The sequence below is a fragment of the Vigna radiata genome, chromosome 7 (assembly GCF_000741045.1).
Source record: "Vigna radiata var. radiata cultivar VC1973A chromosome 7, Vradiata_ver6, whole genome shotgun sequence".
Classification (NCBI taxonomy): domain Eukaryota; kingdom Viridiplantae; phylum Streptophyta; class Magnoliopsida; order Fabales; family Fabaceae; genus Vigna; species Vigna radiata.
The window spans coordinates 1,533,915-1,555,284 of NC_028357.1; the positions used below are offsets into that span (position 1 = coordinate 1,533,915).

General features: G+C 29.3%; 1 protein-coding gene across 1 annotated transcript; it reads left to right on the forward strand.

Annotated features, from left to right (window-relative positions):
* The first annotated feature begins 19,151 nt into the window (after positions 1-19,151).
* On the forward strand, positions 19,152-21,142 carry LOC106767451 (salicylate carboxymethyltransferase). The gene is made up of 4 exons (XM_014652352.2): positions 19,152-19,306; positions 19,546-19,950; positions 20,058-20,312; positions 20,532-21,142. The coding sequence occupies exons 1-4, from the start codon at positions 19,232-19,234 to the stop codon at positions 20,907-20,909; spliced, it is 1,113 nt and encodes a 370-aa protein (XP_014507838.1). The 5' UTR covers positions 19,152-19,231; the 3' UTR covers positions 20,910-21,142.
* The last annotated feature ends 228 nt before the right edge of the window (positions 21,143-21,370 follow it).

A 21,370-nucleotide genomic window follows, 5' to 3' on the forward strand; every position in this document is an offset into this window, starting at 1 on the left:
AAAAAGAGAACCACCTTTAAAAAATTTCAAAGTGTTAGGTTGTCCTTTGTAAAGGTTAATATACCTTTCAATAAGAAAAATCTTCTAGTAATAATATTATTTATGATTCTTCTAATCATGACTTTTTTATGTGAAATTTTTTAAAATTATTGAAGAATATATTAATTCAAATTGAATTGTTTTCAGTAACACAAAATCAACTATTGAATTTGTTTTGTACTATAATATAAATAGTAATTATCGACGACTTGATTTTGTCGGTAACACATTAAATTCATCGATAATGCGTGTTAATGGACATATTTTTAACGATAAAAGATCTATTAATAAATCTTGTCAAAAATATTATCGATAAATTTTTTATGTCAGTAATTACTGAATATTTTTGACTTTCGATAATTACTTGCAGTAAAAAACCTTCGAAATATGTGATTTGTTCGTATATGTAAGTTAACGTTAATTACCATATAAAAACATTTTTAAAATTAAATAAAAATATGCAAAAATTTGAAATAGAGAAACTCTATGTTAAGAAATTTAAAATATATTAAAAGTATTCAATAATCATAAGTAGAATAATAAAATTGATTAATTTGTCATTGTCATTGATGAATATAATATAGAAGTTAGCTGATGATAGTAAAATATATTTAAAATATTAATTTGATAAAAAAACTAATTGAATTAGTTGTTGATATGCTAATTTTTGTTTTGAAATTTAATTTTCAATTATTTTAAATTTTAAAATTCATATATATATATATATATATAATTGCATAAATATTTATTTTAAAGATTAAATATTTGTTAATAAAATAAATTTAAAAATAATATTATAAAAACTAAATTGCCTCATCAACATCTCCACTTTTAAATATTTGTAACAAGTCTAATAAAATATTTACATGTTTCTTTAATCCATTCAAATTAAAAATATTTTTGAATTTGTTAAGTAAAAAAAAAAAAATCAGAAATTGAATTATTTTCACTGAAATTTATTTTCAATTTTTTTTGTAGAGAATTTCATCGAAAAACAAGATCAATTAAAACACGGAAAGTAAATTAGATGCAACGCATTGATGATGGAAAGTGTTTGGGTTGAAAATGGAAAGGAAGGACAGACTGATATGATATATGATGGCTTTTTCTTTCAGTTATAGTGATGCCTATTTTTGCTTCTTCATGGTTATCTCTTTCTTTAACTTTATTCCTAGTTAGATGAAAATCTCATAGTTGATTTCACAATATCTCTGATTTGTTTTCATTCCTTCGCTTTTCAGCTTTTTCTTAAATTCATTTTAAGTATCTCCAATCAACCGAAACAAATAATCAATTATTGAAATTTAAATGTCACGGGTGGACTCGAGACTGTGTATAGTGAATAAATTGACAACAATCACTTTTGTTTTGTATCAGTGAAAGGAAAAACTATCGCCTTCAATCAAAGAATCCAACAACGTTTCTTCATGAAAGACATTATTACGAGAGTGAGAGAACCATCTTTTCTTCATAAAAGAACTTTTCTACACTTGGATCTCATCACAGAAGCAAAATTAAACCAAAAGACTTACCAATTTCATATTGGATCTTTCAATTAAAACGACAAATTTTTTTTTTAAAAAAAGGAAATTTTGATAAAAATAATCAATATTGTTCTTTTTGCCGGAATTTGAAGCGTGACTTTATATAGGTGGCAGGAGATGATCGGATTGGAAGAATTCATACGTGTGTTCCTCAAGCTTGAAAGTGGAGAGAAATCTATCTACAAAAGATCATATCTATTTATAGAATATTGGGATCCAATGTCATTTACATGGTTTAAATAACAAATATATCTATTAGAGACATGTTATTAAAAGATATTAATGGTTATTTAAAGAATATAATAAAATTGTTCAGATTTTAGTAATAGATCTTTGTTGGGATGCGTTGCCCAGAATATTTGATTTAGTCTTAAGGATGTTCTTTATCGTTGTTGTGGTCAGACTGTGCCGAATTGTAGAGTTTTCAAGAAGATTAAATAATTTTATATATATGTATATTTGTATGTATGTATTAAATAACTTTTAATCTGCTCCTTTGAACTTTCAAATATGTGTTTAAAAAGTCCTACTTAATCAGGTTTATTTTATCTCATTATTTAATCTAAGTGGAGGGGACTTTTAGGTCAAGACAGAATGTGTAAGTCGCAACCTTTGGAAGAGAGAAAAGAGGGAGAAAAATTGTTGGCATTTTCATAGAGCTGCTTTAGTAAAATTGTGAATTTCATTTCATTCATTGTTGGATTGAGCATAAACTTTGACAAAAGGTTTGCAACATATGGTTCTTCATTTTTACCAAATGGATCGTCAATTAAAGGTCCAAGGTTAGAGAAACTAGTCCTACATTGTTGCTCTATTTTAGATTTCTCTTTCTTTGTTCTTTATAGTTGAGAGCATTATTGTTTTGACGTATTGGTTCATTGTAGAGAATTGATTGTACTTTTTTATTTGAATATCTTGCACTTATATTTGATCTTAGTGTAGCTTCGTTTACAGGCTTATGCATGTAGGTTTTTACTTCTTACATTAAAAGAGTTTTCACATGTTAAAAATATTGGTGTTCTCTTTTGTTATTATTATTGTCATTTTCTTTTGTTGTTACTTCTCATAGATTCTTACAAGTTTGGAGAAATTACTAGCCAAAGTTTGTCTAATGAAGAATGATACTTTGATCACCACCATGTATGTTTTTTTAATCGAAAATGTAGAAAACAATTTTTATAATCACATTGACAATGAGACACATGCTATAACTTTGTGGGAGAATATTGCATCTTTGTATGCTTTTAAGTCAGACAATAATAAATTATATTTGTTGAATTGCTTGATGAATTTGAAGTACAGGGAGAATTCTTCCATTTCAAATCATTAAAATTAATTTCAAGGGATCCTAAATTAGTTGTCAAGAATGAGTATTGATTTGATAATGAAGTTTGGGGACTATGGTTACTGAATACTTTACGAGAGTCTTGTGAGATATTTCAAGTTTTAATTACAAACTCAATCCCTAATGACATTTTTTTCTTATAGATGACAAAAAGCAGTGTTCTTAATGAAGAGATGAAAAGGAAGGCATATGGTTCTTCATATCAGTCTAAGGTGCTTGTCAAAAAAAAAGGGAAGAAGTAAAAAAAGGGAATCAAAAGGTGGTAGAGAGAAAAGAATGAGCCAGTCCAAGTTAAGATACAAAAATATGGAGTGTCATTGTTGTAATAAAATTGGACACATTTAGAAATTCCGCTTTAAGAGGAAGAAGTAGAACAAAGACAAAAAAAGGCAAGTAGAAATAGAATGATCATTATGATGATCTTGTTACCACTACTATTACAGGTGGTGTTCTTTTTCTTCTTTGGGACTAAGTCTGTTAATCTTGTATTTAATAAGAGCAAGTTGACAATTGGTAGTGGTGTTACATTGAACATTACACCAAGAAAGGAGTTCTTCACATCTTACACTTATGGTGATTTTAGAATGTTGAAGATGGACAATGATATGTTTCAAAGGTTGTTGGTGTTAGCGATGTTTGCTTACAAACAAACATGAAAGTGGTATTACTTAGAGGAGTCAAACATGTTTCAAATGTTCGTTTTAATAATAGTTGTGCATTTGCTTGATGATTAATGGTTATAACAATCACTTTGGTTTTGGTAAATGGAACCTCACTAAATATAACTTGGTTATGACTGCAAGGGAGAAAAATTATAAATTGTATTAGATCAAAGCTTTGGTTGCTATATACACTATGAATATTATCTATATGATAGACATCTTTGTGGCACTAAAAACTTCGTCATATAAGTGAGACAAGGCTTAATTACTTAGAAAAAAATGTGTATTTTTGAGATCGAAGAATGTAGAATTAGAAAAATATTATCATTGTTGCAAGTAAAAAACTAAAGTATACTTCAATAAGAGTCCTCCCTAAATGGAGTAAGAGTTGCTTCAATTGATGCATTTAGATGTTTGGGGACCATTATTTTCTAAATTTAAGAAACAATATTCAAATAAAATTTATTGATAATTATTAGTGAGTAACTGTTATCAATTCGAACAATTATTTTTCTATATTTATTATATACTGTATCTATTAAAAATATTGATTTAATATTCAAAGAAGATATGGAACTTTACATTTTAATAACTATTTTAAAATTGAATTACACATTTAATCCGCGACTACACACATTCAATGTTTTAGAAGTAATTGAACCTATTTTAATAAATAATAATTAAAATAATACAAACATTAAATAACTATAATACCATACTTTTATAATGTTAAAAATTTTAACAGAAAAATCGTTGTATTTAATTTTTAAAACTCAAAATAAATATTATAAACAACATAATAAAATTATTTTAAATTGATAAAATGCTATACGGTCCATCAATATTGAGTTTATATACAATAAAAATGAAAATTAATATAATATAAACGACTAAATTATGTTTTAATAAAAATGATAAAATAATTCAAGTTATAAGTCTTACTGAAATTGATTTTGTATATATTTTAATACTTTTTATTTTAAATGACTCGTTCGCAGTTTTCATTTATCGGTTTGGTGGTGGTTCTTATCAATAATTTTTATAATGTTTATTTTATATATATATATATATATATATATATATATATATATATATATATTTGATTTATTTGAAGTTATATAATTTTGTAGACTTATTTAAATTAAGATATTATTTATATAATTTTTTTATCTGAAATAAATTTTTACAAGTTTATTAATCGAGTTTACATATCAAGTTTATGAGTCAAATTTACTTGACTTTCACGAATTTATGGAAATTTTCTAGTTTGATAATCTTGGTTTTGTTAGTTCTTTTTGTTTTTTACGTTCAATTTAAACTTTAAAATTGTGATTTTGAATCTTAACCTTTAATAATTTGATTTAATATAGTCAGATTAATTGTTTCGTGTCCTTAAGTATTGTAATATTGTCAACGTTTTAATAAATTGTTTCAGACAAGTGTTACTAAATGACAATGTTTACCAAGTTGTTTGACAATGTTTTTGACCCCCCAAAACTCATCTTTATCAATCTCTTTTCATTTTTTTTTGCATTAGATAATAAACGTATGGTTGTTTGATATAAACTACAAATGTAAAATATTCCAAATTCAACAACCTGGTTTTGTCGTATAATGTTAGTGTGAATGGGATGGGATACTTTTCGTGAATAACCCTATAACTATGTCCTCTGCATGCTTACGCATCACAATCATACCATCAAATAATTCCCATGTTCATAACTATAATATTCTTTGCTTATTACTATAGTGTATGACGATTATACCATGACATCTGCATTCTTACCACATCACAATTACATCTATTAATGGACCATTCTTTTTTTTTTTAAATATTATTTTCACAATTTTTTAATATTCAACTGTAATTCAGTGTTATTAAGTTACAAGTTTTTCTCATACATATAGTATATTAAACTCATTATTTTGTTACTAGTGTCTATCTATCGTAGACACTATATATAACGTGTTTTTCACAAATTTATTTTGATTATTTCAATGTAAAAAAATCATTACATAATAATTAATTTTAAAGACAAAATAAATAATCGTTATATTAACTAATTTAGATATCAGTTTTATAATTGATATTGAAAATAGTTTCTGTTATAAATAAAAACTTATAATTGATTTGTGAATAAGAGTTTAAATTATCTTTAATATTAGTTATTAAAGATTTAGTTATCAAAAATTTAGTATTTAAACTGGTCTTGTTGGAAGTCCTACATCGACTAGAGATAAGGTTAATTTCTAATATATAAGTGAGGTGCAAACCTTATCTTACAAGCCGGTTTTGTAAGGTTGAGCCTAAAACCCACTTCTAACATGGTATCAGAGTCAGGTTAGAGTCTATCCTAGCGAGTTCTAAGTGGGCATTTCTGTTTCTATTTCACCCGTTGTCGGGCCAATATTGGACCACCCAATTTCTACTATCACGCACGAGATGTCTATACCTCGACGTGAAGGGGGTGAGGTGCAAACCTCACCTTACAAGTCGGTTTTGTAAGGTTGAGTTAGGCCTAAAATCCACTTCTAACAGGTCTCCAATTTAAAATTAGAGATTAATTTACAAAAATAATAATAAGTAAATAAAATCTTAGAAGTTGATGTAAGAGATTAATTTAGATTCTAATTTATAAATTAATTATAATTTGTCATAATATACATTATTTTAGATATCAATAGTTTTTAGTTTATAAAATTATATCTAAGTTAGTTAATATAGTAAGTAATTATTTTGATTTCTAAAACTAGTTATTATTTATGATTTTTTTTTTTTTGTAATAAGAGGAAAAAATTAATTTGTGAAAACAAATGCTATACTACTATACTAATGCACAGTATGTACAATTGATAGAGAATAGTAACAAATTTTAATGAGTTTGATATATATAACATCGAATTATAACTCAATATTGGTATATTGATGGTGCATATTTCATTCTTATATTAACCTTTTGATTATTACAATGAAGAACTATAAGCTGCTATGAGGTTTGAAAGGATGTACGATCTTGTTAACGAATGTTGCAAAGCGAGTCGCGAATAAGGAGATTGAAAAAAGAGATAGCAAGGTGTTGTTCATCTTGCATAATCAAGAGAGATTAATGTGTTAAACTGTAATTCAGATTTATTAACTTAACAATTTTTTCTCTCTAATAAATATACAATGCATAATCATGCTCATTAATTTATAAGTATTAGCAGACAATAATGAACATTTTATAAGATATGCGCGTTTTTCACAAAACTTACTTTGTCCTCTCTATAATGTATTGATAACTTTTTATAATAACAATTTGGTAAATAATTAAATTGGTGATGTTTTCGTGATTTCGGTGCATGACGTTAATGCCATGAGCTCTGCATGATTACGGTATAATTGGCCATCTTAATTTACTTAAATTGACTTTTTCTGATATTATAATGTAATCAATAGCCAAAAAGGATACGTACTACAACTATTTTATTTGTAAATACATGGACAATTTGTCGTTCTCGTTCAATTAGTCCTCTGACTTCTCATATTAATTGCTCTTTTATAAAAGTTAACACTATTATTACCAAAATGAACTTCAACTTTCTACTTATTTTTTTGGTGTGCTTCTTTTATTTCTTCAAATTACATTAATTTTAATGTTTTGAAATGCATTAAAAACTTTTATTGTATTAAAATCAATATATTTTGAACATATAGAAAAAATTAAAATTACTAATAAATCGAGACTTTAAATAAATCCAACTTACTTTTGGAAAGAGTAACAAGACCGAAATATTTCATCTATTAGAAAGTTATTGAACAAGATATATTTATATTGGTTAAACTCATTCAGAGGTCTCTATTTTCGTGTTTTTGTCCCAATTTAGTCCCGTTTTAATATTTTTACCAATTAAGTCCCTAAGATTGAAAAATTGAAAGAAATTAACCCCTGCCGTTAAATCAAGTTAACGGGGTTAACTTCCCGCTGATCTATGAGGCCGAGGTGGCTTTTATTTGTTACGTGGCATGCAAAGAAGCTTTCAGATGGCTCTAATTTGTCACGTACCTTTTATTAGTGAAGTTAATGAAAAATTTAAAGAATTGGGGTTTTTGTTTCAAATTGGCATAACGTCAATCATGGAAGCATCTCTAGTTCTGTGTTCATCATCAAGCCCAGATTCACTTGCAAACAGAAACCAACCAAGAATCACGCCTCCGCAACAACAACCAAAAATTACCATCTTCATCATGAACCAAAAGATGCGAAGCTCCTCGCATCTCCTTTGCACAACCTGCATCAGAAATCGGGACTAGAGAAAAGCAAATTTGCGCAAAACCCCAAATTAAACCCTACGAAGAACCCTAATCGCAAATTCCCAAATTCAAAACTAGGGTTCTCCAATTCCCAAATTCAAAACTAGGGTTCTGCAATTCCCAAATGCACCCTGATAAAAATAAATCTGTAGGTGCAAACTGAAGGAACAAACTTGGCTAATGAATTTGGGTCAGGAAGGGTTAATGTTGCTGGAAATTACAAACGCACTGGTGCCAGGGACATATCACATCATTGCCCATTTGAATAACTCTCACCGACCCAACATTTCTTCTCCCCGGCGACTGCTCCGCCCTTTTTGCAGGGGACTTCCACACCGTTCTTTCCCTTCACGCCCCCAACTCGTCGGAAAAAGGAGCGCGCTTTACGAACCTTTGTCGGAGATCCGTTGACCCTCTGACGCGACTCTTCGTAGGCGAGCATGGACACGCTCTCGCTCACACTACAAACTTCAGAAACCTCTGAGATCTCGTCGGGCTTGATGAATAACTTCTCCTTCTCGTTCTTAACCGCTGTCTCTGTGGGCTTCTCTGCATCGAATTTGGGTGTTTCTGACAACACTTCCTTCACAGTCTCTTCCTACGGTGGCAGTGCTCTGTTTTCAGAACCTATAACAATAAATCTCAGTGGTAGCTCACGAGGTTTGCTTTAGGGTAAAGAACAATATCTTAAAATCTTAAACCAAATCCCCAATTTCTTAATTTTGTGATTAACTTCACTAATAACAGCCACGTGCATCATAAAAGACACATCAAAGCTTTTGTCCACACCACATAACAAGTAAAAGATAGCTAACCCTCACAGCTAGGCTGGAAGTTAACCCCGTTAACTTGATTTAACGGCAAGGGTTAATTTCTTTCCATTTTGCAATCTTTGGGACTAAATTGGTAAAAAATATAAGACGGGGACTAAATTGGGACAAAAACACGAAAATAGGGACCTCTGAAGTGGTTTAACCTATTTATATTTTAGTATGTAACTTATATTAAAATGGGAAAAATTATAATTGTACATTTGTTTATTTTAGGTTTAATTGCTTCTTTTGTTCCCAGTTTGGTTGAAGTGTGTCAAATTCGTCATCCTTTTAGAAAAATGTCAATTTCGTCCACATATAGAAAAAATTTGTGTCAATCAACTCATCTCCGTTAAATACAAGCTAACGGTGTTAACTGCATTATTTTCGCTTAGGCAAACTTTCTCGCCTGAGCGAGATTTGTAGAAAACCGATTATGCTAAACAATTTTCGCTTGAACTAGATATTTTCGCTGAAGCTAAAATATTTTCGCTTGAGCTAAAAATGTCCTACAACTAAAGTTGAGCCACTGAAACTCTTTCGTGTGAGTGAAACTTACTTTTTATGAGGCTAAAACTTGGGGTTCTTACTGGACATAAGTTTAGTGGCTTCACGGGAATAAGTTTAGTGGGAGTATTCCGATGAGCATTAGGGATTTGGTCTCGCTGAGGGATTTCGATCTTAATGGGAATGAGTTTGTTGGGTTGATTCCGCGTGGTTTGAATGAGATGAAGTTGGAGCGGTTGGATTTGAATAATAACCACTTCATGGGTCTGATCCCTGATTTTGCAACAGATAAAGTGAGTTTTGAAAGCAATGATTTTTGCTTGTCGAAGCCAGGGGCTATGTGTGCATTTGAGGTGATGGCGCTGTTGGATTTTCTTGGGGGGTTGGGTTACCCTCAAATTTTGGTTGATTCGTGAAGTGGCAATAATTCGTGATGGAGGTAACGAATACACCATTCAATTATTAAAGACCATGCGATGAAGGTAACGTTGGATTCTCTTGTTGGATAAAGTACAACTAAGGTTAAAGTTATTCAAAATAATCATTTCCACCTTTCCATCACCATTGCACTTTATCCCCAGCCATAGCCCATCACATGGATTATTGTCACTCCAACTTCATCTCATTCAAACCACGCAGAATCAACCCAACAAACTCATTCCCATTAAGATCGAAATCCCTCAACGAGACCAAATCCCCAATGTTCATCGGAATACTCCCGCTAAACTTATTCCCCTGAAGCCACTAAACTTATATCTAGTGAGCACCCCAAGTTTTAGCCCCAGACGAATTAAGTTTCGCTCACGCAAAAGAGTTTCAGTAGCTCAACTTTAGTTGCAGGACATTTTTAGCTCAAGCGAAAATATTTTAACTTAAGCGAAAATATCTAGTTCAAGCGAAAATATCAACAAAACTTGTGTTTTAGTTTTCTGCAAATCTCGTTCAGGCGAGAAAGTTTAGCCTAAGTGAAAATAATGTAGCTAACACCATTAATTTGTATTTAACGAAGATGACTTGATTGACACAAATTTTTTCTATATGCGGACGAAATTGACATTTTTTTTAAAAGGAGAACGAATTTGAGACACATTAACCAAACAAAGGAGAAAAGAAGCGATTAAACTTTTTTATCACGGTTTTTAGATTCTGCTCAGTTCTTTTTTTTAAAGCTTAATTTAATAATTTGAATTCTTTTCTCAGTTAGAATTAATAAAATTGAGCACAATTTTTTATAGTTTTGTATACCTGGATATTAAGTGACTTTTTTAATTTTTTTACAGCTTGCCACTTTTTTCATGCATTTTCCTAACCACTTCGAAAATTATTTTGGAACTTCAATTTTTATCATAGAAAATAGTTTCCAACAGGCCTGCATCGTGCACTACTTATTGCTACGACCATTAAGCATTGTTTTATATACTATGTTTATAGAATATTCTTAACAAAAATCTATTTACAAGAGTCTCTTTTTAATAATTTTAAGAGAAAAAAAATTAAAGAAGAAATTGTACAAGATAATTCTTATAAATTAATTTATGCATACATTAACTTTAACTTATGAAACAATGAATTTTAATTTTTTTTCTTAGTTTTCTCCTTATACGTCCTTACAGATAAATTTTACAAATGTTTTTCTTACACTACTATATATTTACGTTCTACAGATATTTGTCAACAACATTCAACTGTCGAAAATGGTGGATGAAGGGATCCAAAAATTCAAATTACATCAAGTCATCGTTGAAGGAGACAACTCAAAAAATATGTAGTCACATATAGCTATAAATTTACATCCAATAAATAAGAAATTCTAGGCAACCTTGATATTCTCTAAGTCCATTTTCTGATTCACATTGAATCTTTCATTAATAATTCATGTTTGGGTCCCTCCTCAACTACCAACCAACTAATTAATCACGAAATATGTTCATACTATATGTACAATTCACCTAAAGATAATTTGCTTGAATTTAAGGATGTATATTTGAAAAATAATTATTTTCATAGATCACGTTACTTAGTAACACCTTATTTTTAGCAAATTAATATAATAAAATGTCATAAGATTAATAAAGCAAATACATTTGTCTCAACTTATATAGATATAATATTAATATAGTTATTTAAAGTAAAGGAGTTTGCTAACACGCGTACGCTTATTTTTCAGTTGGTACATTTTAGTAATGTAGACAAAAATAACCTCATATCATGCATTCTAAGATATTTGAATAATTTTCATTCTCAAAAAAAAAAAAAAAAAAAGAAACCCTCAAACCCTTACTCACCTCCCTCCTCTTAACCCTTTCTCTTTTATTTCTCTCACTCCAACATTTTCTCTATCATCCTATAGTAGATCCAATTGAAAAAAAATAGAAATACTTGTCGTTAAACAATTTACCTTTGTAAAGAGTTGAGTCATTGACATATTCGTCTTCAGGCAAAAGTTCATTCAAGATCTCTTCAATTTCATCGTCTTCACTAACCTCTTTAATTTCATCATCTGCAGATGTTGAATCATCATCTCTTAAAAACCTCCAGGCCAATTACCAATTCCTTCTGATGTCATTATGCTCGTGAAAATTAGATAAAATTAGATAAGACAAAAATTATAAAATGAAAACTTATTATAAAATCATTTTTTGTAAATTGTTTAACAATGAGTGTTTCTAATTTTTTTTTCCAGGCCAATTACCAATTCCTTTGATGTCATTATGCTTGTGAAAATTAGATAAAACTAGATAAGACAAAAATTATAAAATGAAAACTCGTTATAAAATCATTTTTTGTAAGAAATTGTTTAATAGCGAGTGTTTCTGATTTTTTCCAAGCGAATTACCAATTCCTTCATATGTCATTATATGCTAGTGAAAATTAGATAAGACAAAAATTATAAAATAAAAACTCATTATAAAATCATTTTTTTTTTGTAAGAAATTGCTTAACAACCAGTTTTTCTAATTTTTTTTAATTGGGGCTACAGTAGAGATGACAGAGAAAAGGTTGGAGTGAGAGAGATGAAAGAGAAAAGGTTGGAGTGAGAGAGATGAAAGAGAAAGGATTGAGATGGATGAGAGAGGTGAGTAAGGGTTTAGGGGTTTCTTTTTTTTAGTGTTGAGAATGAAAATTATTTAAATACCCTTGACTTTAAAACTTAGAATCCATAATATATGAGGGTATTTTTGTCTACTATAACCTGGTACACATTCCTAAAATGTACCAACTGAAAAACAGGCGTAATATATATATATATATATATATATATATATATATATATATATATATATATATATATATATATATATATATATATATAAACAAAGAATAACTATTATATAATTAAGAAGAAAATTTTTATTATCAATGTCTTCCATCTATTATGTTTCAATACTTATCATCAAGATGATGGTGATAAAAGAAACAAACAAACACACAAAAATAAAAACTAATGTGCAAAAGAGTTATCATAAGACAATTAAATAATATCAAATATAAGTTAAACATGGATTAAAATTAAATACAATAAATAAGAGAAATACACATAACTTATTAATAAGACTCAATTATCTGGATCCATGCCTTTGACATTGAACTTCACTATAGGCATGTACTTGTAGTAGTATTTATGCTCGCAGAGTCATAAACATATGAGTTATTATCCTATCACTCACAAGGTTAGTCTCCTTTGCATCTAAGACCAAAACAGTCTAGTGGCTAAGACCTCCTAACATTCTTTCTCCCATCTTTCCTCTCTCTATATGAGTTGAATGGTTGGTAGAATATCAGGATACCTAGTTAGTGACTCTCAATGTTAATGCATACACAAAAATCATCTCCACAAATAATTAAAGAAACAAAATTCTCTCAACACCATCACAGTACTTGTCCACAACCATAATCATCACCACAAGTGATAATAAACAATATAAACATATACTAGTTCCATCACAAATTTATTTCAAACAACCAAATAAGAAGAAAATAACAAACATATACATTGACGCTCAAATGTGGCACCCATCGTCAAACTTTTCGCAAAGGTGACGCTCAACGCTAGACATTTTGTAAAAGGTAGCGCTTAACATCATTCTTCTCACAAAAAGTCGCGTTCAACGACACACTTTTATCCTCCAACATCTTGGAACTAAATTGTTTCAGACATGCAATGTAAGAGGTACTCAATGACGTCCTACCAATTAACTCAATTTATCAAATCATAAGTTCCCCAATCAATACAAAAACTCAAATAAGACAGTTCAACATGACAAACATCCAACAAAATAATTTCAGCATATTAAATTTCATCATTCAACTCAATCATGCAATTACAAATTTCGAAATATCTATAACTTAAAAAAACAATACAATTAGCTTCATTTATCTGACCAATAGCTCACAAGATCCTAACCTGTGAAACTCCTCCCAACTTGTAAGATGTTTTATTTACATATAGAAACATTACAATACCGTTATGATAATTGATCAGCAGATACTCATATAAATGATTAAAAAGACATGTAAGTAGAAGAAGGTTCACTTGTAGCAGATAACAAAAAAAAGACCACAAAAAGAACTGAAACTCAACTTCGACAAAGAGAGAAATTGATCAATTTAAATTGAAGAATTCGTTACAAGGATCAACTTTATTGTCTCAGTTTTTTAATAGCCGAGTAAAGAGGAAAAAATTTAAAAAAAATGAAAGAACTCTAGAAAATTATTTTTAAAAATTAGTATATTTTAAAATAATGAAACTTGTTCATACTATTTATATTAAAAAAATTAATATTAAAATAATTAAATCTTATTATTTTTATTTTTTTTTCTTTTAAAATATTATTTTCTAAGTTTTTAAATCTTTTTCATATATGACAAAAGTATATGTATATTTAATGGTTAATAACAATGAAAATGAGAGTATTATCATAGATCACTAGTGCAAAAACGTTGCTTAACAACACTAATCAGACGTCGATTTCGTGAAAAACCGACGTCTATTATTGCACGGTGGCATTATCATAAATATATTGGTAAACTAGACGTTAGTTTCGATGTTAGGCAACGTCTATGACATCATAGACGTCACACCTGCCTCAAACCGACGTCAAATTGCCTGAGGTATGTGATAAGACAAACAATTCGACGTCGTCTCGAAAAGGGCACCGACGTTCCAGTCTCTGACAGGAAATCAAACGTCCAATGGTTCAGCTTTAGACGTGGAATAGACGTCGGATCCCTTGAACAAACGACGTTGACTGGGCTACAATTAATGTTGTTCACCAAATTCCCAGGCGCTTAGACGTCACGTAGTCAAACGACGACGTCTAAGGCCTATCTGGAAGGCGGGAAGACAAAAATCCTTCAATTTAGACGACGATTCTGAACGTAAGCGACGTCTACGTTCCTGTAATTGATTATTTTCACCGAATTCGAGGGTTTTAGATGTCGGCTAGGAGGGGCACCGACGTGAACTACCCTGACAGGAAATCAAGCGTCAATCTTTTCAGCTTTTTTAAGAAGAATATACGTCGGATCTCGATCAAACACTGACGTCTATAGACGTCGGTTTCTGGCGCAACCGACACCCAATTTCATTTTAAATAAACTGCAGACCCTTCTAACCACTCAGTTTCTGATCGCGTCTTCATCTTTTCTCCTTTTTCTCTGCTTCTCCTCTTCTTTTACTCCCTTGCGCACCTATACTTTTTATCTCTTCCGGCATTGCATTGTATTTTGAAATGTTACAGGCGTCCTTCTTTGGTTATCAGTGTTTTATTGTATTATTGCTCTTTTATTATAATAATAAATAGTGAAAGATAATGTTATAACAACGAAGTTTATTAACAGCAAAATGAAATTATTTTAATTTCATTATTTTATAAATCTAATTGAAATATTTTTTTTTTGTTTTATTCTTTTAACTGTTTATGATTAAGTGAAGCAAAGGTAAGAGAGTTGTTTTCTGCACAAACATGGGCTGTAGTGGGTAGAGGTGTACTAGTTGAAATGTGTGGAGGTGATTCTATGAAAACACTCAAACATGTTATCTTATCAATGTTTGAAGATTGCGATGTTTAAATTTTTTTGTTTTTCAAATATTGTGCCTTGGTTTTCAACAAACATATATTTGACTTTTTGTGGAAAATATCTACGTTATTGCCAATGACTAACAAACAAAAATTGTGGACTTCCCCGTACACAATTACACTTTTTATGACTCTTTTTTTTTTAAATAACTAAATTAATCTACAACTTTACATATTATATCAATCATTCTAACATACTCCACAATTCATCACAAGTGCAACACTAAAAGAAATATTATGTTCTTTTTTTTTTATTTAATATTACTTTTAATTTGAAAACTAAAAATTAACATGTTTCTGGCACCGAATTCTGACTAAACACTTCCTATCTCTAATTAAATACTTCCGTTTTGGCAGAATAATCAAGAAACTTTAACCTACTTGTCGACATAAAAAAATGTCTATTAAATAGAAATAAAATAGCATAATTTATTATCAATATATTAGATTAAATTTATACTTATATTTTCCAAAAAAAAAAACTGTTTGGATTTTATTAATATAAATAATTGGATTGATATTTATTTTCTAAAAAACATAATTTTGATATTTATAAATCAGATTCAAAATATTTTTTTTTCTCAAAATCAATTTTAAGTTTAAAATAATTTAAACAAATTTTTGAGATATTATATATCAAATATATGAAAGCACAAAAAAAAGAGAATAAATATACCTCTAATTTTTTTATATATTTTTTACATTAATATATAGTACTTGGTATCTATATATGTTTTCACATTAAATATTAAACTCTTAGGTACTGTACCATTGGACTAAAGATGTATACCAAATATTATACCTAATTTTATAGAGAATTTGTGTATCACTGATTTTCTGTCAAGATTATTAATTAATTGCACAACTTTATTAAATATGAAATATTGTAATGATTTTACATTTAATTATAAAATATATTTATTTAAAATGAGTATATGTTTCAAACCAATTTTTAAAAAAATGTTAATTTTAAGATTAAGATTAAACTGATTTATAAATATGTAAATTACTTTCTTTTAGAAAACATGAATTTAAATTTAAAGTCCAATTCAATTCTTTAAGTGTGAATCTATAAAATTGTAAAATATTTAACACCGGTCCAGCCATCTACATAGGAGGAGTATGATGATGAAGATCATTTAGATGATAACTATGAAGGATATTAGTTTTATTTTGTTATTGAACTATAGCTGTTATAGAAACATTTGGATATTAGAACATTTGGAAGTTAGATTATTTGGATGTTAAGTCAATTGGATGATTTGAATGTTAGAACATTATGTTAGATTGTTTTATGTTTCATTTATAAATACATGTTCTATTGATGATCAGATGATTCAAATGTTATATTGTTTTTCTGATCAATGATTGGATAATTGAGATACACATTATGTAGGTTTGTATGTGGTTGGAAAATGTTATGTATGTCTGTTCGAGTTGTGAACAATTTATGCAGTTTTGTTTGGTTCGATAAGAAATACAAATGTGTCTAAAATCTGCTTGGATCTTGCCGAAGGCTTTACCGAAGACTTCTACCCTTCGATAATTACTGAGAGTCTCTTGTCCTTCAGTGATTACCTACGACCTATGCTCTTCGGTAATTACCAATGGCTTCGGCCCTTTGATATGCCGAAGCTGTCTGTAACTATTAACGACAAGAGATTTACAAACGACATCATGGTCATCACTATACCGTCGCTAAATGGTCATTACTGACGATTTCTGGTTTTTTTTTATAAGGATTATGACCGTCGGTAATACTATTCTTTTTTATAGCAATACAATTTTTAATTAATAACCTTATAAAATATCTGATTCAATTTAAAAATAAGAGAGAAAAGATGTGTATATGTTATGGAGTGTTAGAGATATGATTATCATTTGATTTGATATAGTCTATACATAACTATTATAAGACCTTGTGAGATCTCTGTAATCATTACCACCTTGTAATAACATGAAAAATCAATTATCACAATTTGTGAATGAAACCAATTGTGATTAATTAAACACGTTTAAATAATTCAAATTTTTCTTAAGAGTCTTTTTTTTGGGCAAATTGTATCATATGAGAGAGTACTATGCGAGAATTATTAAGTCTGGTGAATGAGACGTGACATCCTCAAAACCTTTTTCAAGTTCACAACACTTTAGTTTAATTATAATTAGTGTAGTATTTTAGTTAAATTAGTACAATTATTAGTTAAAAGTGTCCATATACACTTTTTATGTTATATATCTATTAACACTTTTTTTTATTCTAAAACCACTATTTCAAATTCAAACAACTTGAAGAATGATTGGAGTAATATTTAAAATATATATATATATATATATATATATATATATATATATATATATATTAATTTAAAATAAATAATAATAAGTAGTTTAAATTTGATAACTAATGTTAAAAAAGTAAACTCTAATTCAAAAATTAATTATAATATTTTATTAATAATAGGAATTATTTTAAATATCAACCAAATTTAAATTATGATAGAAAAAAAAAGTAAAAGATGTGAATGATATTTTTATAGCTGACTTTCATATCATTTCTTTGAGTAATTGTGGGTACATGAATAGTTTTTTTTTTTTTTAATTTCAAATTTGTCTTTGATATATATATATATATATATATATATATATATATATATATATATATATATATATATATATATATATATATATATATATATATATATGTGTGTGTGTGTGTGTGTTTTTATTACATATATGCGAGAATATATTTAGAAGGAAAGACGACCTTGGAAATATCAACCTTAAATGACAAAATTGGTCATAATAATAGGAGAGAAAACGCAGTGAATGAAAATAAGAAAAAGGAAATTAAAGCTAGAAGATGCGCATGACTACCTTTTTAGCATACCCTTTTTTTCTAGAAGAAATACATTACAAAATTAATACGTAAGAAAGCTATCTTCAAGAATTCCTACTTTTTCTTTCTTTGTTCTCACAATCCATATATATTGCACATCGTCAGAACTTTCAACATTTTCAAGAAAATTAGCAAGAAATCAAAATCTAATAGAAAAATTTATTATTTGTTAGTTCGGTATATCCACTGTCCACTAAATCATTTGGGAGCACAAAAAGTCAGTTATATATCATCACTACACTATTTACAAAATCAATTATGTAGGTTGTTATGTCCGCTCTAATTTAACTCTATAAAATCAGTTTGTAAAATAAAGTTTATATTTTATTTATGTATTATAAATTAGTTTTATTTCTAATTGATATAAAATTTTTAACACATTTTCTTCACGTCAAGATATAGACATTTCGAACCTAACACTAGAATTAATAGATGGTCCGATAATGATCTGATGGGTGAAACATAATGCTCACATAGATATAAGACCAATTTATAATATATAAGTGGAGTGCAAGTATTTGAGATTGAGTTAAGTTTAAAATCTACTAATAAATTTTTTATTTTATTTAAACACGTCTTGTTACATTTTTCATTAATTTCTTTATTAATTTTTCACTATAATTTACTCCATTTGAAAAACATTACTTTTCACTAAATTATTTTTTTCTTTTTTTTTTAATTCCCTCGTTTTCTTCATCCAACATCCAAACAAAGACCTAAAGCTCGTTACCAATTTGATTATATGTTGAGTAGTTATCGTGAGTTGGACGATAATCTAGTAATAGTTAATATAATTTGAAAACAGAGGTCGTTGGTCATCAAGGACCCACACTCACATATCATTCACTTTTGATGTGTTACTTATACGAAAAATGGATGGCCACCATGCATGTTATGTTGTGTACAATTATGAGAAGAAAACAAAATTTTCTTGTTAAAAAGGAGAGTTCCCACATCTATATATATAGGTGTGGTATGAGCTTGATGAGAAGCATAGAAGCACATAAAGAGAATATCCCAAAACGAGCAAAGTAGAGATAAAGAAAACAATGGAAGTAGCTCAGGTTCTGCACATGAACGGCGGTGTTGGAGACGCAAGCTATGCAAACAACTCTCTTGTTCAGGTATACTCACAAAGTAAAAGTTAGAATTCGCACTTCAGAGAACCAAATTCAGAGACCCATAATACTCATAACTAGCTTCTTACGTACTGTCTTTTATATAACCAACAAATATGTAAATATCTTCTCTGACAAAGACCGTAACACTTTCAGCTTTTGCTCATGCTTGGTGTGTTCATTTACCCATTAAAAACAAAGTGATAAATATGAATTTCATGGTACAATGATTGGTTGTTATGCAGCAAAAGGTGATTTCTTTGACAAAGCCGATAAGAGAGGAAGCCATAACTAGCCTGTATTGCAGTACACTCCCGAGAAGTTTGGCAATTGCAGATTTGGGTTGCTCTTCTGGACCAAACACTCTATTTGTTGCATCTGAACTCATCAAAACTGTGGAGAAGCTTTGTCGGAAGCTGAACCATAAATCTCCAGAGTACAGGGTGTTTCTGAATGATCTTCCTGGGAATGACTTCAACAACATCTTTAAGTCCCTTGACAGCTTTAAAAAGAAATTACAAACAGAAGTGGCAGGTGGGATTGGTCCATGCTACTTCTCTGGGGTTCCAGGTTCTTTCTATGCCAGGGCTTTCCCAAATCAAAGTTTACATTTTGTCCATTCCTCTTACAGCCTTCAATGGCTATCTAAGGTACATGCATATGCAAATGGAGCATTTCATATTTGTATTTTCTGGGAGCTGCTGATATAATACATGATCTATAAATAATAATAATTATGTATCGGTGATTGTATTAGGTTCCTGAGGATGTAGACAACAACAAGGGCAACATTTATTTAAACAGAACAAGCCCATCTAATGTTGTGAGAGCTTATTATGACCAATTTCAAAGAGATTTCAGTGTTTTTCTAAAGTGTCGAGCAGAGGAACTAGTTCAAGGAGGTCGTATGGTTCTGACTTTTTTGGGGAGAAGAAACGAGGATCCATGTAGCAAGGATGGTTGCTACATTTGGGAGCTTATGGCTACTGCTCTTAATGATATGGTTTCCCAGGTAATTATTCACGGATCCAGTTTTTGAGGAGGTGAAAAGATGACTTAACCATACATGAAAATCTGAGTTTTAATATAAACTATAGAAGGGCTTTTTTTCTTTAGTATTATCCTCTTTCTTTTGTAGTGTTTAACATTAACTTCCCAAGTTGTCTGTTGAAACATATGTATAAATCTGTGAAGATGTATGAGTGTAAATCTTTTCACTGTTTTGCTGCAGGGAATCATAAAGGAAGAGCAAGTAGATAGTTTTAACATCCCACAGTACACTCCATCACCTTCTGAAGTGAAATTGGAAGTTGTTAAAGAAGGATCATTCGCCATCAATCGTTTGGAAGTGTCTGAAGTGAACTGGAACGCTTTTGATGATTGGAACGCTCTTGATTTTGAATCTGAAAGGTTTGAATCAATCGGTGATGGTGGATACAACGTGGCACAGTGCATGAGGGCTGTGGCAGAACCTATGCTGGTAAGTCACTTTGGTGAAGACATCATTGAAGAGGTTTTCAGCCGCTACCAGCAAATCTTGGCTGATCGAATGTCCAAGGAAAAAACTCAGTTCTTCAATGTCACTGTGTTATTGAGTCGAAAAGATTAAGCAAGGAGTTTGCATTGCATCTATATATATGTGTATGTATGGTTTGCTCCTTTGTTTTCTGGCAATTATATATGAGTAGCAAAAATGTTAAGTTGGAATAGAATAAAGTTAGAATTGCGTGGTGTTTATTAGCAACTTTCTTTTTTTTTAATATTTGTAGTTCTGTGATAAAAATTATTCTTGTAAGATTATGATATGATTAATAGTCAATGATATATGCTTCACTCCTGTTATTCACTCGCCAAACATTGATTAAACTCAATGGAAAGTCTGAGTTCTATTGAATTTATTGCTTTATTTTTTACCTGTTACCAAAATATTATAAATTAATGGAATAAATAAAAGATATTCTAACGGATTAATAAAAGTTAAAATGATGGAAAGTTACTCACAAAGAACAAGTAAATTTGAAAAGGATCATTAGTAGTGACAATCTTGTTCTATTCCTATGATGATCTGAT

Excerpts from the sequence above, each read along its gene's own strand:
- LOC106767451 (XM_014652352.2), top strand. The coding sequence starts at position 19,232 with ATGGAAGTAGCTCAGGTTCTGCACATGAACGGCGGTGTTGGAGACGCA. Across the intron at positions 19,951-20,057 it reads GCCTTCAATGGCTATCTAAG|GTTCCTGAGGATGTAGACAA; the intron begins GTACATGCATAT and ends TGATTGTATTAG. Across the intron at positions 20,313-20,531 it reads TTAATGATATGGTTTCCCAG|GGAATCATAAAGGAAGAGCA; the intron begins GTAATTATTCAC and ends GTTTTGCTGCAG.